This window comes from Globicephala melas, chromosome 10 (genome assembly GCF_963455315.2).
Source record: "Globicephala melas chromosome 10, mGloMel1.2, whole genome shotgun sequence".
NCBI lineage: Eukaryota > Metazoa > Chordata > Mammalia > Artiodactyla > Delphinidae > Globicephala > Globicephala melas.
In genome coordinates this window covers 14,129,685-14,152,675 of record NC_083323.1, presented here as the reverse complement: position 1 = coordinate 14,152,675, position 22,991 = coordinate 14,129,685, and the positions used below count along the sequence as shown (strand labels likewise).

General features: G+C 40.4%; 1 protein-coding gene across 2 annotated transcripts in view; it reads right to left on the bottom strand.

Annotated features, from left to right (window-relative positions):
- The window catches only part of SYN3 (synapsin III), a 459,136-nt gene that overhangs the window by 351,755 nt on the left and 84,390 nt on the right, over positions 1-22,991 (bottom strand). For both annotated transcript variants that reach the window (XM_060305487.1, XM_060305486.1), the window contains exon 4: positions 9,758-9,849. In XM_060305487.1, coding sequence (XP_060161470.1) covers positions 9,758-9,849 — 92 coding nt within the window. The remainder of the gene's footprint in view (positions 1-9,757; positions 9,850-22,991) is intronic.

Sequence of the window (22,991 nt, the reverse complement as noted above, 5' to 3'; positions counted from 1 at the left end):
GCCTTTCCTCAAGGTCTTGTGTTACTTAAGCTTTCTGGCTCCTTCTCTTCAACCCTCTCTGAGGTCTGACCTTCTAATGAGCGGAGACACATTATCAGCCACTGTGGTTTGAATGGGTGCCTATAATTTAGTGTTGCCTAATGCTGGACACTGAGAGCAGGGCTTGTGTAATTAGGCTGGGACCTCATTAACATCTGCCTCCGTGGGTGTTTTTCATTCTTGGTTTCTCCTGTCCTGTATTTTGAATCCCATCTGGCTGTATGGACACGGCTGCCCTTTTTTATTGCTCCATTCTGAAGCCAGGCTTGAATTTGGGCCCAGAATGGCAACAGCCATCCACAATGCATGAATCTTAACATGTCCTGGAATGGCCCCTGCTCTGCTCTCTAAATAGAATTACACAACTTTACTGAGAACCTGGATTGTCTGAGTTGCTCTTGAGCACCTCGAGCTGGCTGGCAGACCACACTTAGTTTGGGTGTTTGACAGAAACCAGAGTAAGGGGTACTATCAGTTTAATTACTACAATTACCCATGATTTAACCAACTCATGTGTAATACTTTGCCATATACAAAGCACTAGTAGAATCTGGCCTTGAGCAGAGATGTGGACTGTTTTGTTTACCGGTGATTCCGATGAGAGTTATTCTTTTGGGGCCCTCCTGCCCCCACCCCATTCTTCTCTGCCCTGCTCTGAGCCCCAGGAGGCTGAACTCTGTGGACAGTACCTATCGGGCTCTCTTGCTCACTGGGCCAAAGTGAGGTCCCAGCAGGAGACTGGAGGGCAGGGGGAAAGGAGGGTGGTGGTACTTCTTCCTAGTGCCCACCCTGCTTCAGTGCAGGACTTTGGAGGTAGCTAAGTTCTTCTACAACTATTGCTTCAACTGCATGGCTCTCCTGCCCAAGTCCAGGTCAAACCTTCTGGATTGAGTCTATTAATTCTACTTCCTTTCCTTGTCCCTTCACCCCTAATGATGATAATGGCTTCTTGCTGTTGTTATTGGATGCCTCATGTTCCCTGAGCCCCACACACCCCTCCGTGATTCCTTTATTAAAATCTCTTTATTTAAACCATTTGGGGATGACTTCTGTTTTCTGCCTAGCCCCTGTCTGATACAATCCTTAATATCTGGAATGGAACCTGGAACATAGTGGGCCCTTAATAAACATCTGTGGAATGAATAAACAAACTTTTCACATATGTCATTTAATCCTTACAAAAACTATGTAAAATAATACAATTACCTTTTACAGATGAAGAAGCTGAGGTTCAGAGAGAGGTAGAATCTCAGGTCTGAGCAACAGATTTCTAAGGAAGAGCAACACACACATCCTGTACCCCAGATGAGGCTGAGTCACACTCAGCACCTGGGAGAAATCTCTACTTCCTGCTGCTTCCAGCACAGACCCAGAGTCCACTCATGCTGGCCTGGGGTGGGCTCAACAGGACCAGATGCCAAGGAGTGGACAAGGGTAATGTGAGTAAGAGAATAACAAAATTTCTATCCTTCTTTGTCTCTTATTACAGTTTTTTACTTAAAGTCTATTTTGTCTGAAATAAGTATGGCTACCCCTGCTCTGTTTGGTTTCTGTTTGCATGGAATATCTTTTTCTACCCCTTCACTTTCAGCCTATGAGTGTATTTAAAGCTAAAGTGAATCTCTTTTAAGCAGCATATTGTTGGGTCTTTTTTTCTTTCAATTCGTTCAGCCACTCTATGTCTTTTAATTGAAAAATTTAATCCATTTACATTTAAAATAGTTATTTAAAGTACTATTGCCATTTTGTTAACTGTTTTCTGGCTGGTTTGTAGTTCCTTTGTCCTTTCTTCCTCTCTTGCTGGGTTCCTTCATGATTTGATGCTTTTCTGTAGGGGTTTGCTTTGAATCCTTTCTTCTGTTTTGTGTATCTCCTATAGGTTTTTGCTTTATGGGTACCATGAGGCTTACATAAAAAATTTTATAGTACAGTCTATTTTAAGCTGATAACAACTTAACTTTAATCACATACAAAAACTACTCTTTTACTTGCCCCTCCCTATATTTTATGTTTTTGATGCCGCAATTTACATCTTTTTATATTGTATATTGATTAACTAATCATCGTAGCTATTGTTATTTTTTAATACTTCTGGTCTTTTAACCTTTTTACTAAAGTTAAAAGTGATTTACACACCACCAATACAGTATTAGAGTCTTCTTAATCTAACTAATTACCTTTATCAGTTTTATACTCTCATATTTTTCATTTTACTAATGAGTGCCTTTTTTTTTTTTTTTTGCTGTATGCGGGCCTCTCACTTGTGGCCTCTCCCGTTGTGGAGCACAGGCTCCGGACGCGCAGCCTCAGCGGCCATGGCTCACGGGCCTAGCCGCTTCGCGGCATGTAGGATCTTCCCAGACCGGGGCATGAACCCGTGTCCCCTGCATTGGCAGGCGGACTCTTAACCACTGTGCCACCAGGGAAGCCCCATGAGTGCCCTCTTATTTCACTAAGTTCTCACTGTCTAAATTCAGATTCTTGGATCCCCTCAGAATTTGTCTACTGTCTAACTGTATTTTTTCATACTACTCATAATGAGGAACTTACTGCCTCTTTAAGCAGCTCTAACTATGAAACAATCTCCCCCTTGTTAAAAAGGCAGTCCAGTAAGTGGTGACACAAAGGCTCTGGAGCCAACTACCTAGGCTTGAATCCTAGTTTTGACCCTTACTGGCTGGAGACCTTGATTCCATTACTCAACTTATTGGTGCTTCAATCTTCTCATCTAGAAATGTGGATAACAGTACACATTTAATAGGGTTGTTGAAAGGATGAAATGAGTCAATACATGTTAAGTGCTTGGGACAGTGCCTAGCACGTAGGAAATGCTATAAAGCGTTTGCTAAATAAATAAAAATTCATGAATTCTGTGTGTGCAATTCAAGCTGGCTTTATCAAAAAGGATATTTTTGGCTCCAGCTTGGAGATGAGTCTGGATCCAGGGCCTTGAATAACATCAGCAGGTCATTGACTCTCCTTCTCTATCTTGGCTGTGTTTTCCTTTGCCTTGGATTCATTCTCAGCAGATCCTTCCCTCTAAGAGAAAGAGCCATGGCTACCAGCAGCTCCAGGAGTTCATCCCACCAGCTCAGCAGCCCCAGCAGAACACATGTGTCTCTCACCCAAGAGTTCCAGCAAAAGTCTCACATGAATTCTCATTGGCCTGGCTTGGGTCCCAGGCTTTTTTTTCCCCCAGTGTGACATTCTGATTCTAGGGCTGGTTATTGCTGTCAGCTCTAGACACCACACAGACTGCAAGCTGGGGAAGGGTCGTCCCAATGTAAAATCTAGGTGCCATTCCCCAAAGCAGGAGGAACAGATGCTGGAGAAAACCAGCAGTGGTCTGCTCTACCACCCATCTTGGTCATCTTCCCCAAAGGTGCTCCCCACGAGCAAGACTTTAGATGATCTCAGCTTTGCTCCTATTGTAGACTTGGAAGTGCTTAAGGGCATTTTCAATGCAACACCTAAGTCTCTTTGAAAGAATACACTGCAAGGCAAGAGCACTGCTCGACATTCCTGCTTTGGGAGACCACAGTTAGGGCTTGGTATGGCACTACATGCCGGAGGAAGATTCTAGTGACTCCTCACCTGCAGGATGCAGTGTGAGTCAGGCTGGGGCTACCTGGTTTGTGTGCACATTCTTGCAGGTCTGGCACCTTGTAACCTGTGGCTCGCTGAAATAAGCTGCTGGGCTGAGATTGTAAGCACCATCCTGGGCATGGACAAAATAAATCTTAACAGTTCCATGGATCCTAGAACCCAGAGCTTTGGCTATACTGGCACTGTTCTCACAGCCCTGGCTACTGATGCTTATGGTCTTCCACCAGAAGCATCAACATCATCTGGAAGCCTCTGTGCTCAAATCAAGGTCACAGGACTGACAGCATTGGCTTCATCTGGGAACTTGTAGGAAACTCAGAATCTCAGGTCCTACCTGAAGACCTAATGGATGGGAATGCATTTTAACAAGATCTCTAGGGGGTTTGTATGCACGTTAAAATTTGAGAAGCACTACTGTATCAGTTTTCTAGGGCTTCCTTAACAAAGTACCACAAACTGCATGGCTTAAAACAACAGAAATTTATTCTTTCACAGTTCTAGAGGCTCAAAGTCTGAAATCAAGGTGTCAGCAGAGTTGGTTTCTTCTGAGGGCTGAGGGAAAATTCGTTCTATGCCTGTCTCCTAGCTTCTGCTGATGGATGGCAATCCTTGGCATTCCTTGTCTTGTATCACTCTAATTTCTGCTTCCATCATCACATAGTTTTTCCTTGTGTCTCTGTGTCCAAGCTTCCCTCTTCTTATAAGGATACCAATCACATTGGATTAAGGGCCCATCTTACTCCAGTATGGCCTTAACTTATTACATTTGCAATGATCCTACTTCCAAAGATCACATTCTGGGGTACTAGTCTTAGGACTTTAACACATCTTTTCTGGGGAGACACAATTCAAACCATTACAACTACCTTCCAAGCCTGCCATTCTTAAGTGCTGGGAGACTAGCTGATTAAGAATCACCTAGGGCTTCCCTGGTGGCGCAGTGGTTGAGAGTCCGCCTGCCGATGCAAGGGACACGGGTTCGTGCCCTGGTCCGGGAAGATCCCACATGCCGCGGAGCGGCTGGGCCCGTGAGCCATGGCCGCTGAGCCTGCGCGTCCGGAGCCTGTGCTCCGCAACGGGAGAGGCCACAACGGTGAGAGGCCTGCGTACAGCAAAAAAAAAAAAAAAAAAATTGAAAAAAAGAAAAAGAATCACCTGGAACAGTTTTGTAAATTTATTTTTGTGAACATTTTAATAAATTTTGGAAGAAGATGGCAGGTCTAGAATGAGGCTTGAGATATCCATTTCTGCAAGGTGATCTTCTTCTTCAGGCAGCACACCCCCAGGATACTCAGCTTTACAGATGACCCAGCCCCAGTTCAGGCCCAATGTGCAAGCAATCTGGGGAGATACTCCATCAGGCTGCCCACTGGAATCACCTGGGGAGTTTTTTTTGGTTTGTTTTTGTTTTTTGTTTGCGGTACGCGGGCCTCTCACTGTTGTGGCCTCTCCCGTTGCGGAGCACAGGCTCCGGACGCGCAGGCTCAGCGGCCATGGCTCAATGGGCCCAGCCGCTCCGCGGCATATGGGATCTTCCCGGACCGGGGCACGAACCCGTGTCCGCTGCATCAGCGGGCAGACTCTCAACCACTGCGCCACCAGGGAAGCCCCCACCTGCGGAGTTTTAAAGCTACCAATACCTAAGTTCTACCCTCAGAGAGCCTAGTGTAATTGGTTTTTCCTATTGCCTGGCTATCAGGATTTTAAAACATTTCCCAGGTAATTCTAATCTGCAGCCAAATTTGGGGATTAATGGAATAGATGCTCTCATTTCTACATATTACAAAGAAGATGATCCAGTCCCTTTCCCAGATAGGGAAACAAGACATAAGACAAATAATCTCAAATATGAACATACACAGATTCCTAAATATTGAATTTTACATTTTTTATAGTTTTTATGTGCATAATGAGGCTGCTGTGAGAAGTAAATAAATGTATATATGTAGCACCATTCTCAAAATCTCCCATGATGGAAGACTTGTTAATTTCTCCTTGCAGTTTTGCCAATTTTTGAAGTACATTTTGAGGCACTTTTTTTGAGCCCTATAAATTTAAAATTATTATCTCTTCTTGGTCAATGACTCCTTTATCCTAATGGGTTACTTCCTTTTCCCTGGTAATGCTTTTCACCTGGAAGTCTATTTTTCCCCCGATATTAATACAACTATATTGGCTAGCTTTCTTTTGCCCAGTTGTTACATGGTATGTATAAGTATGTATGTATATATATATATTTATTTATAACTTATTTAATATTTAACTTACATATTTATTTAATATATATATTTATTTCCATCTTTTAACTTTCAAACATTCTACAGTCTTATGTTTTAGATGAATCTCTTGAATGGAATATAGCTGTATTTTAAAGAAATCTACTCTGGGGGAGCTCCCAGTGGCCTAGTGGTTAGGATTCCAGGCTTTCACTGCCATGGGTCAGGTTCAATCCCTGGTCGGGGAACTAAGATCTCACAAGCAGCACAGCCAAAAACAGCAACAACAACAACAAAAAAACTACTCTGACAATCTTGCTGTAGATGCTCTATAAATTGAGTATTTAGTTCATTTACATTTAATATAATTACTCATATATACTGGTAATAAAAATATTTAGCAACTTGTAGGGTACTTTGAGAAAGTTGCAGTTCTCACAAGTGACCATGAGATGGCAACTCTAGGGGACTCACAGGCAAACAGCCTTGAAGGGACAAAGGCAACCAGGCGTTTGCTCTCTGGGGTTCCACTACTGCTTCCAAGGGTGTATCTCCCCTGCAACATTTGGGCATCCTCTGACCACAGGAGAAACAAGGATATGGGATGGGGGACAGGAGTGTGGTGAACTGGGGGACAAAAGAGTAGTTCAATGGCCATGCCTAACCATGGGGTAAATAAGGGTGGCTGAAGGCATTCAGTGGGCTCAGGTCAGAGGCTATTTATCAATTTGTATAGAAAAATTTCAATATTTTAATAACCCGTACTGCTGTACACACCATTCAGAATACCAGCCTGTTGATATATATGGGTCTAAACCTATCATCTTATTTTGTGTTATTTATAACAACTGTTCTACGTTGGTTTTTCTCTCCTTTCTTGTTTTCTTTTATTATTTCTATTTTTCTCTCTCATTGTTTTTTATTTATTTATTTTAAATATTTGTTTGTTTGTTTATTTATGGCTGCTTTGGGTCTCTGTTGCTGCATGCGGGCTTTCTCTAGTTGCAGTGAGCGGGGGCTACTCTTTGTTGCAGGGCGCGGGCTTCTCGTTGCGGTGGCTTCTCTTCTTGCGGAGCACGGGCTCTAGGCGCACGGGCTTCGGTAGTTGTGGCACAGGCTCAGTAGTTGCGGCGCCCGGGCTTAGTTGCTCCGCGGCTCGTGGGATCTTCCTGGACCAGGGCTCGAACCCGTATCCTCTGCATTAGCAGGTGGATTCCTAACCACTGCGCCACCAGGGAAGCCCCTCTCATCGTTTTTAAGTATTACATTCTGTTTCTATTTTTTAAGTAGTTATCACAGAGATTACCTTTACTTATTCTTTAATTCTTTAATTTTCATCTTTAACTTTTCAAAGCCTATTATTAATCAATACATAACTTTCCACCCTGACAATACAAGGGCCTCAGAACATCTTAATTATATTTAGCCCCAGCCTCTATACTCACTTACTATGGTTTATTTGAATCCTTCATATATTTTAAAAATCCATAAGATGTCATTATTATGATTATTAATTGTTTTTTGAAGAGAATGTTTATTAGCATTTCCACCTTCTTTGCTCTTCATGTATTCTTGCTGCTCTACGTTATTCTGAGGTCATTTCCTTTTTGCCTAAAGTACATACTTTACAATTTCCCTTAGTGAGGTCTTATCTTTATAAATGTTTTTATTTTGCCTTCTTTCATAAAATACATTTCCCTGAGGATGACAATTATTTTCTTTCAGCACACTGAAGATATCTTTCCACCTCTGCTGCCTGAGAGCCAAGTGTCAGTCTGTTACTCCAATCAAGTAATCTGCCTTCTTCCCTTGGCTACTTTTTATTTTTCTTTATCTTTCTGCATTTAAACTATTGTGTTTTGGTATAGAATTCTTTTTAGTAATCCTGCTTTAAATTTGTTGAGCTTCTAATGTTGGTAGTTTGGTATCTTCCTGAAAGATTCTCAGCTATCATTTCTTATTTTACTGCCTCTGCTCCATTCTCTTTTCCCTCCCTTTATGAAACTCTGGCTAAATGAATGTTAGACCTTCTCAGGAGATCTAACCATCTCTTCTGCATTTCCAGTCTTTTTTCTCTTTGTGCTTCATCTGGGATAATTTCTTCTGCTCTACCTTTCATTTCATTAACCGCCTTTTCAATGGTGTCTAATATGCCATTAAACACAACACTTCCAATAATTTTGGTTATTGTAGTTTTCATTTCTAGAAGTTCTGATTGGTTTTAATAAAACTGGTTGTGTCATTCTTTATAGTTTCCTATTCCTTGCAGATATCTTCCAACCTGATTTTTTTCAACTTAATATGTATGACTTTTTTCTTTTAAGAATGTGTGTTTTTGAGGGTATCTTTCTGCTTATCTATATTTCCTGTTTCTTCTCATTCATAATGTATATGCCTGGTTATTGTTGACTATGTGCTAGCTATTATACAAAAAGTTATCTGAATAATTATTCGAAGCCTAGTATGAAAGTGCCTTCCACTACACAGGATCTGCTTTGACTTCTGGCATGTCTGGGATTACCATAAACTAAATTTAATGCTTGAGCTTCCCTGGCAGGCCAATCAAAGTGCAATTCAAGCTTCAGTGACTTGTGAGGGCTCATCTACCTATAGTTCACATTCACCTTGAGATGTAGTCCTTTGAGGTCTCAGCTTATTTTGGGTAGGGTCTACCATTATACCTTGAGAAAACCTGGGTATTTCTTTCTTTCTCCCTTGCCCCTGCTAGGCTATCAAAACCAATTTTCAAGTTTGCTAGACTCAGCAGTACTCTCAGGAAAAATGAAGCTTCTGTACTCATTTATCTCTCTGGTTTCCATTTCCTATCATTCTCTTCCTAGTAAGTCCTTACTGTCATGTCAACTCTTTGATGGATTTGAAGATTATCGTTATTTAAAACCAGTTTTTAAGTTGTTTTCAGATAACCTACAGTTGGTCTACCATTACTGGAAATAGGAAGCCATGTAATGTTTTCATTGGCAAATGGCAGGTACTCAGTAAATGATGGCTGATTTAGTAAAATTATCATAATTTCCCAAACATACTCCTTTTTTTTGCTTGTTGGTTTATACAAAGACTGTTTCCTATTCTTAAAACACATAGAATGCCCATATTCTACCATCTGAAAAGGCTCAGAACAAATGCCACCTTTTCCTCAAATTTCTTCTTGTTGTCTCTACTTCCCCAAATCTGAATTCTATTTCTTCCCCACCTAAACCCTCACAGGACCTAGTCTGTACCATTCTTTGGGTACTTAACTAGATAGAAATATTTTAATACCCTATTTACCTCTCCTGCAGATTTATACTTTTTTGACATTTCTGATCTTCTGAAGAATTCCCTCACTTCCCCTCCAGTTCAGCTGTTTATATTATAAACAGATTTGGGGGCGAAATATTATATCTAGTACTTTTAGGTGTGATGTCCTGGGAGGGGAGTCTCTGAACACTTACTCTGTTCTACTGCTGGAAGCGGGATGCAGCCTATTCTAATAAACTCTTAACATTTGTAGAGCACTTTAGAATTAATAGGGTATTCTCACATACATGCCTTCGACTTCCATGTTCACTATCATCATGCTGCAGATGAGAATCACAGGGCAAGAGAGACTAAATAATATCCCCGAATAGAGCCATAAAGTCAGAAATGGAACCCAAGTCTTCTTTCTCCAAGCCCAGGGCCCATTCCAGCATACTCAGTTGCTTTCCCATATTGTTTGTGCCACCAGTCATTCCTATGCAATAATACCTAAAACTCTCTGGAAGCAGACATTCCGTACATGAAAGCACGTGTAGTAGAGGAGTTAGGTTGCAGGCAACAGACAAAGGGGTTGGCAAAGGGAGATACCCCATACACACCTCTCAAATGAAGGTTTTCTGTACCTCAGTCCACCTTACCTCACAACCTTGGTCCCATTTCTCACAACCTGCATGTCCACCATACAGCCCCCAGTAACATAGGCAGCTAGATTCAACTCTGAGAATTCAGCCTGAAAGAGAAAGCAAAACAATAAGGATTCATCAAATACTAGTGATGCCAATAACTTATAACATTTATTGGATACTTATATGTGCCAAATACACATTTAAACCTCACCTGAAACATAGGAAATTAGTAATATTTTTTATCTCCCTTTTTGAAAGATGAGGAAGCTGAGGTGCAGAGAGACATAGTGACATGTCCAAAGTTGCATTGCTACTAATTTCTACCTCCTTGAAGGTGGAAGAAGCAACTCTAACTCCAGTGGAGGGGACGGTGGGGAGAGATAGGAGGTGGGCATGGAAGAAACTTCATGGTCACCAAGAGAGGGGCAGAGGCAAGAGTATAGGGAGTATTCTTGATGTTTCTGTGCCAGCTACAATCCTGCACTTGTATTTTATTAGACACTTCTGTATCCTTATAAGTCCATCTTTTTGTTGGCTTATTTGTTTGAGCAAGCTTTAGCAAATCTATGTTGCTATTCCTGTGGAATATATCCGTCCTACCAGATTATATGCTCCCTGGGGATAGCGATTTGATGTTATAACCGTCTGTTTCCTAGGGTTGCCATAACAAAGTACCACCACTAGGTGGCTTAAACACAGAACACTGTCTTCTCACAGTTGTGGAGGCTAGAAGTCCAAAATCAAGGTGTGGGCAGGGTTGGTTCTTTCTGAGGGCTGTGCAGGAAGGCTCTGTTCCAGGCCTCTCTCCTTGGTTTGTAGATGGCCACCTTCTCCCTATCTCTCATTACAATGTTTTTCCTCTATGCGTGTCTCTGTATCCCTTTTACCAGTCATACTGGATTAGGACCTCACTTTAACTTGATTACCTCTGTAAATATCCTATCTCTAAATACCTATGTTCAAAAAAGGTCACATTCTGAGGTACTAGGGGTTAGGACTTCAACACAGGAATTTTAGGGAAACACAATTCAACCTGTAACCCCATCCTAGAAAATGCATAGTACTAGACTGACTTACCCAGAAGCCAAAAGCTATTTCTTTGAATTTAACAAACAAAAATAACTGCTCACATACATGAAACACTCACTATGTTCCAGGTACTCTCCTAAGCATTTTATATGTATGAATTCCTTTAATCCTCATACTTGTCCAGATGAAAAACCGAGGCAGAGAGAGATCAAATAACTTGCACACTGTCACACAGTAGGTAGCAGAGCCAGGATTTAACCCCAGGAAGTCTGGCTCCAGCCTGTGCTTTTAACTGCTGCACCCCACTGTCCTCACTGTTTAGCTGAATAAGATATTAGGTGGATTACAAATGGGAATTTTAGGGACCTAAAAATAAACCACTTAAAGAGAAAAACAAGTTTACATTGAAGGGAAATATCATTTCATGGTGATTTAACTGTATCCCCTTGGAATCATTTACCAGGAATTATGAGCAAAGACCTAGCCATCTCCCCAGATGGCTTTAAAGCAAACCCAGAGTGCTTGTGTTTCTTGCTCTAATTAATAACCTCATTATGCTGTGGCAAGGTGAAAAGCAAAAAGCCCTGTTAATGAGGTCAGGTTGGTTAACAGTGGTAATGACCTAGTTATTAAATCTAATGCCTTAAAAATTCAGTCCCATCATGTTTCAGATACTTCATTTGTGAGATTACGAAGAAGAATTAGCACGAAAAGTTGTTGCTTCTGTGCATGAAGCAGAAGAAGTTAGAAGAAAGTTGCAACACAGAATAGCTGGGCACCAAGTATATGAAAAAAGGGAGTGAATCAGAATCTTGGATGGCAGAATTTCTAACTCATAGATGGCAAAGACCCAGGGGCTGTCTTGCTGCCCAAATGGAAGGCCAAATACCTCGACAGAAGACACCCTCAGGCTTGTACATACCAGTCAGAAGTTCATCTTGGTCAGATCCGGGTGTCTACAGTTGTTTCCTGGTCATGGTTTATGAGTAATTACAGAAGATAGATGCCTGGGTTATAGGGCAGCGAGCCTCTGCTCGGTCAAGCACGGAGAGTCGGGGTAGCAAAGAAAGTGCACCTCTTGCATTTAACTTTCTAAAAACTTCAACAACCACGGGAATGAGCATAGAAGTATCTAACCATCTCTCATTCAAGTTAGCATGATGACTCCCCTGGTAGAATCCTAAAGACCAGCCAATTTTGAAGACCCTGAAAGCTCTCGTAGAAACTGTAGTGGGTTGAATTGTATCCCCTAAAAGATATGTCCAAGTTCCAACACTTGATATCTGTGAATGTGACCTTGTGTGGAAATAGGGTCTTTGCAAATATAATTAAGGCTCTCAAATGAGATGATCATCCTGGATTAGGGTGAGCCCTAAATATAATGAGATGTCCTTACAAAAGAAGAGAAGGGGTGACAGAGGGCCACAGGAAAGAAGGCTGTGAGAAGACAGAGGCAGAGATTGGAGTTACACTGCCAAAAACCAAGGAACAACAGGAGTAACTAGAAACTGGAAGAGGAAAGGAAGAAGTCTCCCTTAGAGCCTTCAGAGGGAGTGCAGATCTGTTGACACCTTGATTCCAGATTTCAGGCCTCCAGAACACTGAGAGGATAAATTTCTACTGTTTTAAGCCACCAAGTTTGTGGTAATTTGTTACAACAATCCTAGAAAAGTAATACAATAATTTTGGAAATTGAATCCAATTTTACTATTGCATGCAAAGGTGTCAGGGTTCAAAGAAGGTCAACTGGTTTAGGTAAGGCTCCTTTATCCACTTCACCAAACACATAATTAAATGCATATAAATACACACATACATTCTCTCTCTCTCTCTCCCCCTCTCTCTCACACACACATACAGTAATATATTGTAAAACACTACTATCAGAGTCACTTAAATTTTCTACATAAGTTAACCTTTTGACCTCAAAACATTTTGGTCCCAACTATTTTTAATGTAATGTCTCTTTAAATACTACACATTAGGCATTGTGGTATAGATAAATAATTTTCAAAGAAACTACATTTAAATATAACTGTTCAAGATATTAGCTGATGTGTTTGGTCAAGTTACTAACTGCTTTGAATCTCACCTCTAAAATGGAGGCAATGATATCAGTAGTATCTACCTTTAAATTTTTTGGTAAAGATTCAAGATAGTGTATATGAAGCATCTAGCACAGAGCTGAGACATACACAGGAAGAGGATCTCTGTAAACAGCTATCATTATTATGTTCAAATATTTAATTGTCTTAGTGAGAGTAAACTGAATGCATAAAAAATGGTATAACCAGAAAAAGAGCAACCCCTTCAAATATTTATAACATAAACAATTTTCAAAATATTAAGGCATAAAATATAAAGAGCAAGGACTTTTGCTTAATGGCCACAAGGGAGTAACAGGGATTATATTTACACTCTCATCTTAAACTTAGAAAGCCAGACAAACTATATTAAGTAATAGTTTTCAGACACTGAACAACAGGCATTGCAGGACTGTGACCCCTGCAGAAAGGAAACACATGAAATTACCCCTGTGATTGCCCTAGCTGACTGCCTGGAGGCAATTCCCAGGCGTGGGAGAATGCAGTCAGTGCCCAGAAGTCTCACTAAGAGTCAGAGGTTAGGATTCAGGGATGCTGAGGTGGCTAGAATTTGCAGTGCAGAGCAAAGGAAAGATACAATTGCCCAGAAAAAGACCTCCAGGCAGATCTGTAAGTCTTTGGCTGAGTACTGATCTGAGCATGCATGAAAGGAAAGTACTCAGGGCCAATGATAGAGCTATCAGAAAACAGTAGACTCAACACTCCAGACACAGGGCTGGAGATAGTTCATGTTCTCACCAGTCAAAGTGTAAAGACCTTGTAATATGAGTAGAGTTCTCAAAAATTTAGTAGTAGGGCTAAATTAGCCCTGGACTGCAGCATGCTCTGGATCTAAGATGACCAATTTGTACCAGTTTACTTGGAGCTTTCCCAACTTTAAAACCAAAAGTCCCACTTTTCAGAAGCCCCTTCAGTCTCAGTCTTTAACTGAAAGTTCCATGTCCTGGGAAACTCCTTTGTCCCAGGCAGACTGGGATGATTAATCACTCTATCTAGATCTGTCTAAGAAAAGTTTTAAAGGTTTAACAATTTTAAAGTTTTAAAACTAAGAAAAGTTTTAAAGGCATGCCCTGAAGGGATCAAACTTATGCCAAGTAATTTAACTGCATCCCAAAACAAAGTACAACACTATTTATAGGAATACAACAAAATCCAACACCCAACATGTTAAATTTACATTGCAAAATTTATGAAATTCAATCATAGATTACCAGACATGCAAGGAAGCAGGAAAATATGAACCATACTAAGGAGAAATCAAGATCCAGAAACGAGAGATGATGGAAAGAGCAGAAATGGAAGTTAAAACAACTATTATAAATATGCTCCACATTCTCAAGAAGGTAGAGGAAAACTTCAACATGATAAAGAGAGAAAGGTAAAACTTAAAAATGGAAAAAACAGAAATTTCATAGATTAAAAGTATAATATCTTAAACATAAAATGTATTGTATGGGATTAATATCAGATTAGACAAAACAGAAGAAAATATGAGTGAGCTTGAAGAGAAAGCAATATACACTTGTACAAAATGAAGCCCAGGCACAAAAATACTGGGAAAAAAAAAAAAAAGAACCTCAGTAAGCTACAGGACAATATCAAACAGTTTAATATATGTGTAACTGAAGTTCTAGAATGAAAAAAAGGTAAGATCATAAGGGTTTTTAAAGGGTTACGGTTAGGAAATATTTAAAGAAAAATGGCCAAAATTTTTCCAAATTTGATGAAAACTATAAACCCACAGACCCAAGAAATTCAGTGAATCCCAAGCAGAAGAAACATAAAGAAAATCCTACCAAGGCACATAACAATCAGCTTACTAACAAACCAGTGATGAAGAGAAAATCTTCAAAGCAATCAGAGGGGGAAAATACACTTTATATAAAGAGAAGCAAAGATAAGAAAGGCAGCCAATGTCTCGTCAGAAAACATTAAACTAAAAGACAGTGGGACAGCTTCTTTAAAGTACTGAGAAAAAAAAAATTGTCAACCTAGAATTTTATATCCAGCAAACTACATTTTAAAAAAATCAAGGCATGCTAAAAACTTTTTCAGGCAAATAAAATTTGAGAGAATTTATTGTAAGTCTAAGAAATGTTAAAGGAAGCTTTTCAGGCAGAAGGAAAATAAAACCAGCTGGAAATTTGTACTGACACAAAATGAAGAACTCTGCATATGGTAACTAAATGGATAAATATGAAATATTTTTTCTGTTTTAAAATGTCTATAAAAAATAATCAACTTAAAAAATATTTCTGAAATCAAGTTTATTCTAGAGGAAATTATACTCATTTGGACCACTTATACTTTCTTGTTTATATTTCTAATTTCTCTGATGACGTTTTTCTTCAAAGTCTCCTTAATTTGAATTAGGGTCAAGCTGTCATAGTCTGCCATGCCTGTAGGCACCTCACTTTCACTCTTCATTCTTCCATAAAAAGTACATTTGTAAATACTCCAGGACTCAAAAGGAAGTCTGTTCCTTTTGCTTCAGCATAGTTCTCTGCTTCTGAGGGCAAACAACTGACTGCAAAACAATACTATGTATTATGGGAGTTTATGACACGTGTGGAAGTAGAAAGTGTAACAAGAAGAACACAAAGATGGAAATGGAAATGTACTGTTAAAAAGTTCTTACAGTGTATGTAAAGTGGTATAATCTTACTTAAAGATAGATCTTGATAAAGATATTGTGAACCTTAGAAGAATGCCTCAAAAAAAAAAGAGGGATAGCTAAATTAAAGTTCACAAATTTTTAGTTTAGCGCTCGATGGATTTTAATTGATTTGTACTTGTATAATCAATATCAGGATGAAGACTAAGAAAATTTCCAGCCTCCCTGAATGCTCCCTCAACCTCATTATAGCTGATATCAACTCTCACACCATGATGCTACCACTTTAATGTCTTCTAGTTCCATAGCTTACTTTTGCAAGTTCTTGAACTTCATATAAATGAATCTCACAGTATGTACTCTTTGGTATTTGCCTTTTTCACTCATCATTATATCTGTGTGATTCATCCATGATGTTGGGGTTAGATGAAATCATTTTACTTCTGTGTAGTGTTTCACTGTCTGAGTATACAATAATACATTTACCTGTTCTGCTGATCATGGACACTCAGACTATTTCTAGTCATTGGCTATTAAGAAAAAAGGTGTTTTGCACATTCTTGTACATCTCTTTTGGCGGACATATACACTCATTTCTTTTGGGTATATACCTAGGAGTGAAACTGCTGGGTCATAGGATAGGCATATATTTAGCTTTAGAAAATATCACTGAAGAATTTCCCAAGGTGGTTTCATCAATTTAAACACCTATTAGGATTATGAGAATTATAGTTGTTCCATGTCCTCTTCAACACTTGGTAGTGTTTTAAATTTTAGCTATTCTGATGGGTGTTTAGTGGTAGCACATTGCAGTTTTAATTTGCATTTCTCTGACAGTGATATTGAGCACCTTGTCAAGTGCTAATGAGCAATTTAGATAATCTCTTTGATTAAATTCCTGTTCAAATCTTTTGTTCATATTTTTATTTTTTGTTTGCACTTTTCTTATTAGTATGTAAGAGGTATGTAAAATATATTCTGGACACATTCTTTGTTAGATACAACCATTTGCAAATATCTTCTTCTAGTCTGTGGCTCATCTTCTAACTTTCATAATTTTTAAAATGAAGATTTTATATAAATACAGAAAACAATTGTAATAACTTTTACGTTAGTGTTCTTATTGTATTTAGTTTAAAAATGTTTTGCTTATCCCAAGGTCATGTGAAGCTTTATTGTTTTATATTTCACATTGAGGTCTATAATCCATCTATAATTAATTTTTTGCATAAGATGTAAGGTAGGTTAAGTTTTTCCATGTGGTTATTCAAATAACTTGGCACTATTTATTAAAAAGACCAATCTTTCTTAATAGAATTGCACTGATGCCTTTGCCAAACATCAAGTCACTTCGTATGTGGCAGTCTATTTACAAATTCTCTATTCTATTCTATTGATCTATTTGTTTATCCTTACCTCTGTCTCAAGTTGTTTCAGTTACTGTAGCCTGACAGTGTCTTGACATCAGATAGTATAATATTCTAAGAAGGAAGCAACCCAAATAGTACCCAGTGATAACAGGTCCAAAGACAAGGCAGAATGACCACATACCTCTTACCCCCTCAACCTGCTGATCAGATAAAAAGTCTTCCTACTCACCCACTCCAAGATACACACAGACACTGGGCAACCAGACAACCTCAAAGGCTCTGTTCAGAATAAACTGATTGGATGTTTCCCTAGCGATGTAATTGACTGGACAGAATATATTCCAGTACTATTTCCTAATTCAGACTTCAACCCACCATTGCAGCCAGACCTCTCAAAGAGTTCCTCAGGGGAAAGCCCCACCTCTCTTAAAGGTTAAAAAAAAAAAAAAAAGAAAAATCAAGAGCTCAGTCCCCTCAGCTTCCCTGACAGTGAAAACAATTCTTAACAGCTTGTTAGTGTGATCTGCCAGCTGGGAGGATGATAAACAAAGAAGCCAGCACTTCTGTTACTTTGGGTCTCCACCTATACTGAGGAATGGTGACTGTGGCATTCCACCATTGCCATGCTTACCTACACCTACAAATTTTTCTTTGCTTTCTAAATGAACTTGTGAGTTTCAGCACAGTTTTAAACATCCTCTATTATTTTAGCTTCTTTCTATTGTACTTTGTTGAAAGCTTGAGCCCACTATCTTATCTGCATTACTTTTTACTTATTTGTTGTTAGTAGGGAGATTTTAAAGTTATATGAAGGCTGCATATAACTATGATTGTCAAGATTCTGTTTTAGGAAAGAAAATAGTCATGTTATATGTTTGCAGGATATTACCACCAGACACCATTAAAGACAAATAGGTTTTCACAAAATCAGGCATATATATGGTCTTTGTATTTTGCTACTCTTGTTAAAACCAGGTGTGCGAGGTTTTCAACATTGATCTCAATGATACCTGAAAGTGCTGGACTATCTGAGTTTTCCTGTTTATAACTTTTAGTAAACATATACATGGAGGAAGGAAAGAATGGTGGAAAAGAAATTGGTCTTGAAGTCTGGGGTCCAGGGAGCTAAATTTTGGATTTAACACTGACCCGTGTATGACCTTAGGCAAACCCCTCATTCTCTCTCCACTTTAATTCTCTTCATCTTCAAAATGAAAGTCATAATCAACATGAGTCAATTACATCTATGGTCCCTTTCATTTTCATCTCTCTTCCTTTCTTAGCCAGTGTCTCCTAATGATCACAGAAGGAAAATACTATTATCACAGCATATGAAAAAGAAATGCCAAGCAATCATATTTTTATTAGAAAGTTGTTCACCACTTTATACCCAGCTCCTGGTACACAGCAGGTATTGAAAACATACTTGTAGGATAAAGTGTTATTTTTATACTTTATAGGTGGGCACCTACACATGCTAAATAACTCGCCTTCTGAAACTCTGTCCATTGCCAGATCCACTAGACCATAGGAATGGGGAGGGTGTTTCCAGGCAGAGAGGAGGAAAAAGGCCCAATCTAAGTTTCCATGAACAAAAGCGCAGGTGAGAACACAGGGTTCTCGGATCAATGGAGTCGTGAGATGTCTTCTGTAGCTGGGGCATGGAGTATATGGAGGAACACAATAGGACAGAGCTAGAAAGGTGGGTGGGAGACCAGTTCTGAGGATTTTGAATTCCCTGTGAAGGAATGTGAATGTCACTCTATAGGGTATTAGTATTCTATTGCTGCCATAACGAATTACCACAAATGTAACAATTTTAGACAACACAAATGTATTATCTCACTGTATACATCAGAAGTCCATGTTAGTTCAGCTGATTTCTGTTCCAGGTTTCACAGAGCCAAAAATCAAGGTATCAGCCATCTGGGCTCTTACTGGGAAGCTTTGGGAAGAAGCTGCTTCCAAGCCTATCAGGTTGTTTGCAGAATTGAGTTCTTTGCAGTTGTAGGACTGAGGTCCTACTTCCTTGCTGATTTCAGCTGGGAGCCTCTCCCAGCTCCTTAAGGCTGTCTGCACTCCTTGTCACATTGCACTTCCCATCTTCAAACTAGTCATGGCATGTTAAGTCCTTCTCATTCTCCAAAATTTTCTGACTTCCCTTCTGCCACATCTCCCTCTCTAGCCAGAGAAAGTTCTCCGTTTTTAAGGGCTTCTGTGGTTAGACTGGCCCACTTGGATAATCAGAGATACTCTTCCTATCTTAAGTCCTTAATTGTAATCACATCTTCAACTCCCTTTGGAGTATCATTTTCATAGGTTCCAGGGATTAGGGTGTAGTCATCTTTGGGAGACCACTGGGAAACACTAAGGTATGCAGAGTAGGGGAGCGGTAAATATTTAACCACAAATATTTACATAGTACTTTCTAAGTTCCAGGCTCTATTATCAGTGCTAGATATGGTTGGAATCATATCCATTAACAAAATCTCTTCTACAGCACCGTAGATCAGAAGGAAATATAAGCACCTGTTTATAATTAAACACATGTCCAGTTCCAAGAAAAGACGTGCACACACACCTACGAGTGCACACACACACACACACAAACAAGATGGAACGCATTCAGTTTCCTGTAAGGTCTTTCGCTGATTCTCTCTGGAACTGGCACCTGGCAAGTATGTGATGCCAAGCAGATAATATTACTGAAAGCAAGGGGTATTCATGTTTAGTTACCAATAATTGCATTTGCGATGATAATGATGTTGTTGACAGAGTAGAAAATGGTGATTGCAATCATCATTATTATAATAAGTTGAAGGATGCTATTAGGCCCACAGATCAATGGGAAAGAAACTGAAATTGGGACTTGGAATTGGATGAGTGACTGGAATGTACACAAGAAACCAAAAATGTGTGGGAATGTGGAGGTAGCAGCTATCAGCCTTGACCATGAAGCCTGACTGAAGGAGGGAGGATTTTGACAAAAGAGCTGTTGTCCAGAGTTCCTGAGAAAGACAAGATGCTGGCAGACAGATTGTTCTGGAATCCAAGGGTGGCTGATAAGATACTGGAAATTCCTGTTAGTTAGTGAAGACCTATCTGGTCCAGACTGTACCCTAAAGCCCTTAGAGTGTGCCCCTTTCCATGGTCTTAGACACCCTCTGTAATTTGCAGGAGAGGAAAGAGAGACAAGAGATACACAGATACTGAGCTGATAGCAGAAGGTGGGCAGCCTCCAGTACCTGTCCTAATGCTAGGACAACTTCTCACCCTCTGCCCTATTCGCTAACCTTTCTCACTACACCTCATAAAAAGGAACTGTTAATCTAGTGCTTAGGACATCACAATGCTGCATTAAACAGTGGACAGGGTCATTGCTGGGTTGAAAAGCCAGGCAATCGTGTGTGATTCCGGCTTCCACACTCTGCTTCTCTGTAGCTGAGTGCCTGCTGATCTGGGTGGTCATCATGTTAACGTCCTCTCTCCTGCTTTGCAGCTCCTCAGAGGCCAACCTCAGCATCCATCTCTCTTTCAGCCACTCTCTCCCATGAGTTGGCAGCAGTGAACTCTGATTCCAAAGAGGCCCAGCTGTCCTGCTCTTTCTTTTTACAATTGTGTTCGTTGTACCTCGGAACTATCTAGTAATACATATGTAGTAAGTGATGTCCATGAATGGGATTTTGGCTTTAAAGACAGGTAAGAAGCTGCACTGCTTTGGTCTAGAGGTGATTCAGGCCAGCTTCAGCAGGTGCCCCTGCACGGGGTGGGAGGGGCGGGGTGGGCCTAGGCCAGCTAACACTTAGTGGTATTTCAACTCTTATTTGCTCTTCCTCTTTGTGTTTTTGTCTGTCTTAGGAACCTGGAAAAGGGCTGGTGGTGGTGATTGTCAAGGTAGGATTAGGGCATTCTCAAGTCCTCTAGCAAGTTTTCATCAAAATTCCACCCTAATCCCTAACAGACTGTTATGTTTACTCTTGGGAAGGAAACTGTGTTATTAACAAATTCCTTTTTAAAAAATCAGCATTCTGCATGTACTGTAATCTTCTTCACTTCTTAAGTTCTTTCAGAGTCTCATAGAGTCTAAGAGAATCATTAAAAGCATAAACAGCAGCAATAATAAAACAGTACTAAATACAAAAAACCTAAGCTTTACACAGGTTGTGAGATCCTACATGACACTGCCTCCCACCATCCCCTGTCCTCCCCAGTTCGAACTCACTCTGTTATTTCCACACTGGCCTCCTTTCCATTGTCAAACACACTGAGCAACTCCAGCCTCCAATCCCCCAGCCTCTAAGTCTTGCTTCCCGGAGCTGGCAGCACACCTCTGCTCCCTGGCGCCCACAGTGACACCTCCCCACAAAGCATCTGCTGTGCTCCAAGCTCAGTTTTCTTGCTTAATCTTCCCCCACAGCATTCATCCCCCTCTGACATAAATATTTCCATCCATCCCAATTAAATATTTAATTGTCCATCTCTCTCACTAGAACAGAAGCTCCAGGGGGTAGGGATTTTGTCTGTTTTGCTCAGAGCTCTAACCCAGCACCTAAACCATTGTCTGGGGAAAGAGAACAGGTGCTCTGTAAATATCATTGAATGAACAGATGCTCATTTTGCAGATGCCAAAGGTGAGGCCCAGGGAAGCAGAGTGACTTTGTCCAAAGTTGCAGCTTGAGATCCAAACCCAGGCTGACACCCTTCACACTGCACCAAGTGGCTTATTCGGGGTGACTCGTGTCCTAAATCGCAGAGCTCTCATTTTTACATCTTCCAGTGTCTTCTCCACGTCAGTATGCAGTGTCTGCTAGGGAAGCCTACAGGCCCCTACTTCACCACTCTGCTTCTTCTAACTGCCCTGTTGATGGCAAGTACTTGGCAGGCGGCCCAAGGCCTGCTCTCAGCAAGAACTGCTTCCTTTCGGTTTCCCAGCAGAGGCCGTGTTTTCAGCTCCGAGGGCCTGATGGGCTCAGTGACTTCCCTGGCTGGCATCTCGGGGCTGAGCTCTTTTCCACCAGTACAGACTCACCTTGCAGACTTTGAAAGTCTGCAGACTCATTCAGTGGACACTTCCAGGGGAGGAAATCTTGTGCAGAAGCAGTGCTGGGCATCTCAGCGAAGGTCTTGGCCACTGGGTCAGCGAGTGCTGCCTGGCAGTACTGCCCGCCTCCCATGCCAAACCCCCAGCTACACAGGAAGATGCAAAGGCACCTCTGCTCATCAGAAAATCATAATATTCCACTGTGTGTGTGTGTGTGTGTGTGTGTGTGTGTGTGTGTGTGTGTGTGGAGAAGGCAGGGAAGGGAGAGAAAAAACATAAAAACATGTCAAAATATACATAAAAAGGTAGAAAAATAAAATGATAAAACCTACATTCTTAAATGTTCAAGTAATGAAATATCCAAAATTAGTTGGAGTTTACCACATTATTTTTTAAAAAAATCAACAGCACTGATTTGCAGTTTACGAAGTGTTTGGTATATAATGGTTTTTAGAACTGAACCCCATGAGTCTGAATCTGAGCTTTACCCCTAACTTGCTGTGCAAGTTTAGACAAGTTAGCCTTTCTATGCCTCAGTCCCTCATCTGTAAACAAGGCTAAGAATGGTACCTTCCTAGGGCAGTAGTGAGCATCAGATGAATTAATCCAGTTAGGAGCCCTTAGCAAGGTGCCTAAGTGAAAATAAGTGAGTAATCAATGTTAGCTATGACGGTTATATTCTTTAATTTGATCATTACAATGACCTCTTGATACGAGGGTAGGCATTAGCATTCCCATTAGCGGATGAGAACACTGAGAAACAGAGAGCAAATGACTTGGCGAAGATCACAAAGCTACTGAGCAAGAGAGCTGGAACTTGAACTCACGTCATCCATTAATTCATTTAACAACTTATTTTTGAGCAACTACTGTGTCTGTTACTTTCTCTGATGACACAGCAGTGAAAGTACCAGACAAAAATCCCTGTTACCACAGAACTTGTATCTAATGGGGTGAGATAGACCATTAACAATAAATAATGTGTCAGGAGAAGAAAAACAGAAGGCGGTCAGGAAAAGTGGCACTTGGTCAGTGATATGAGCAAAATGAGGGAGACCATACCAGTAAGGAGGGTGGTTTTCCAGGC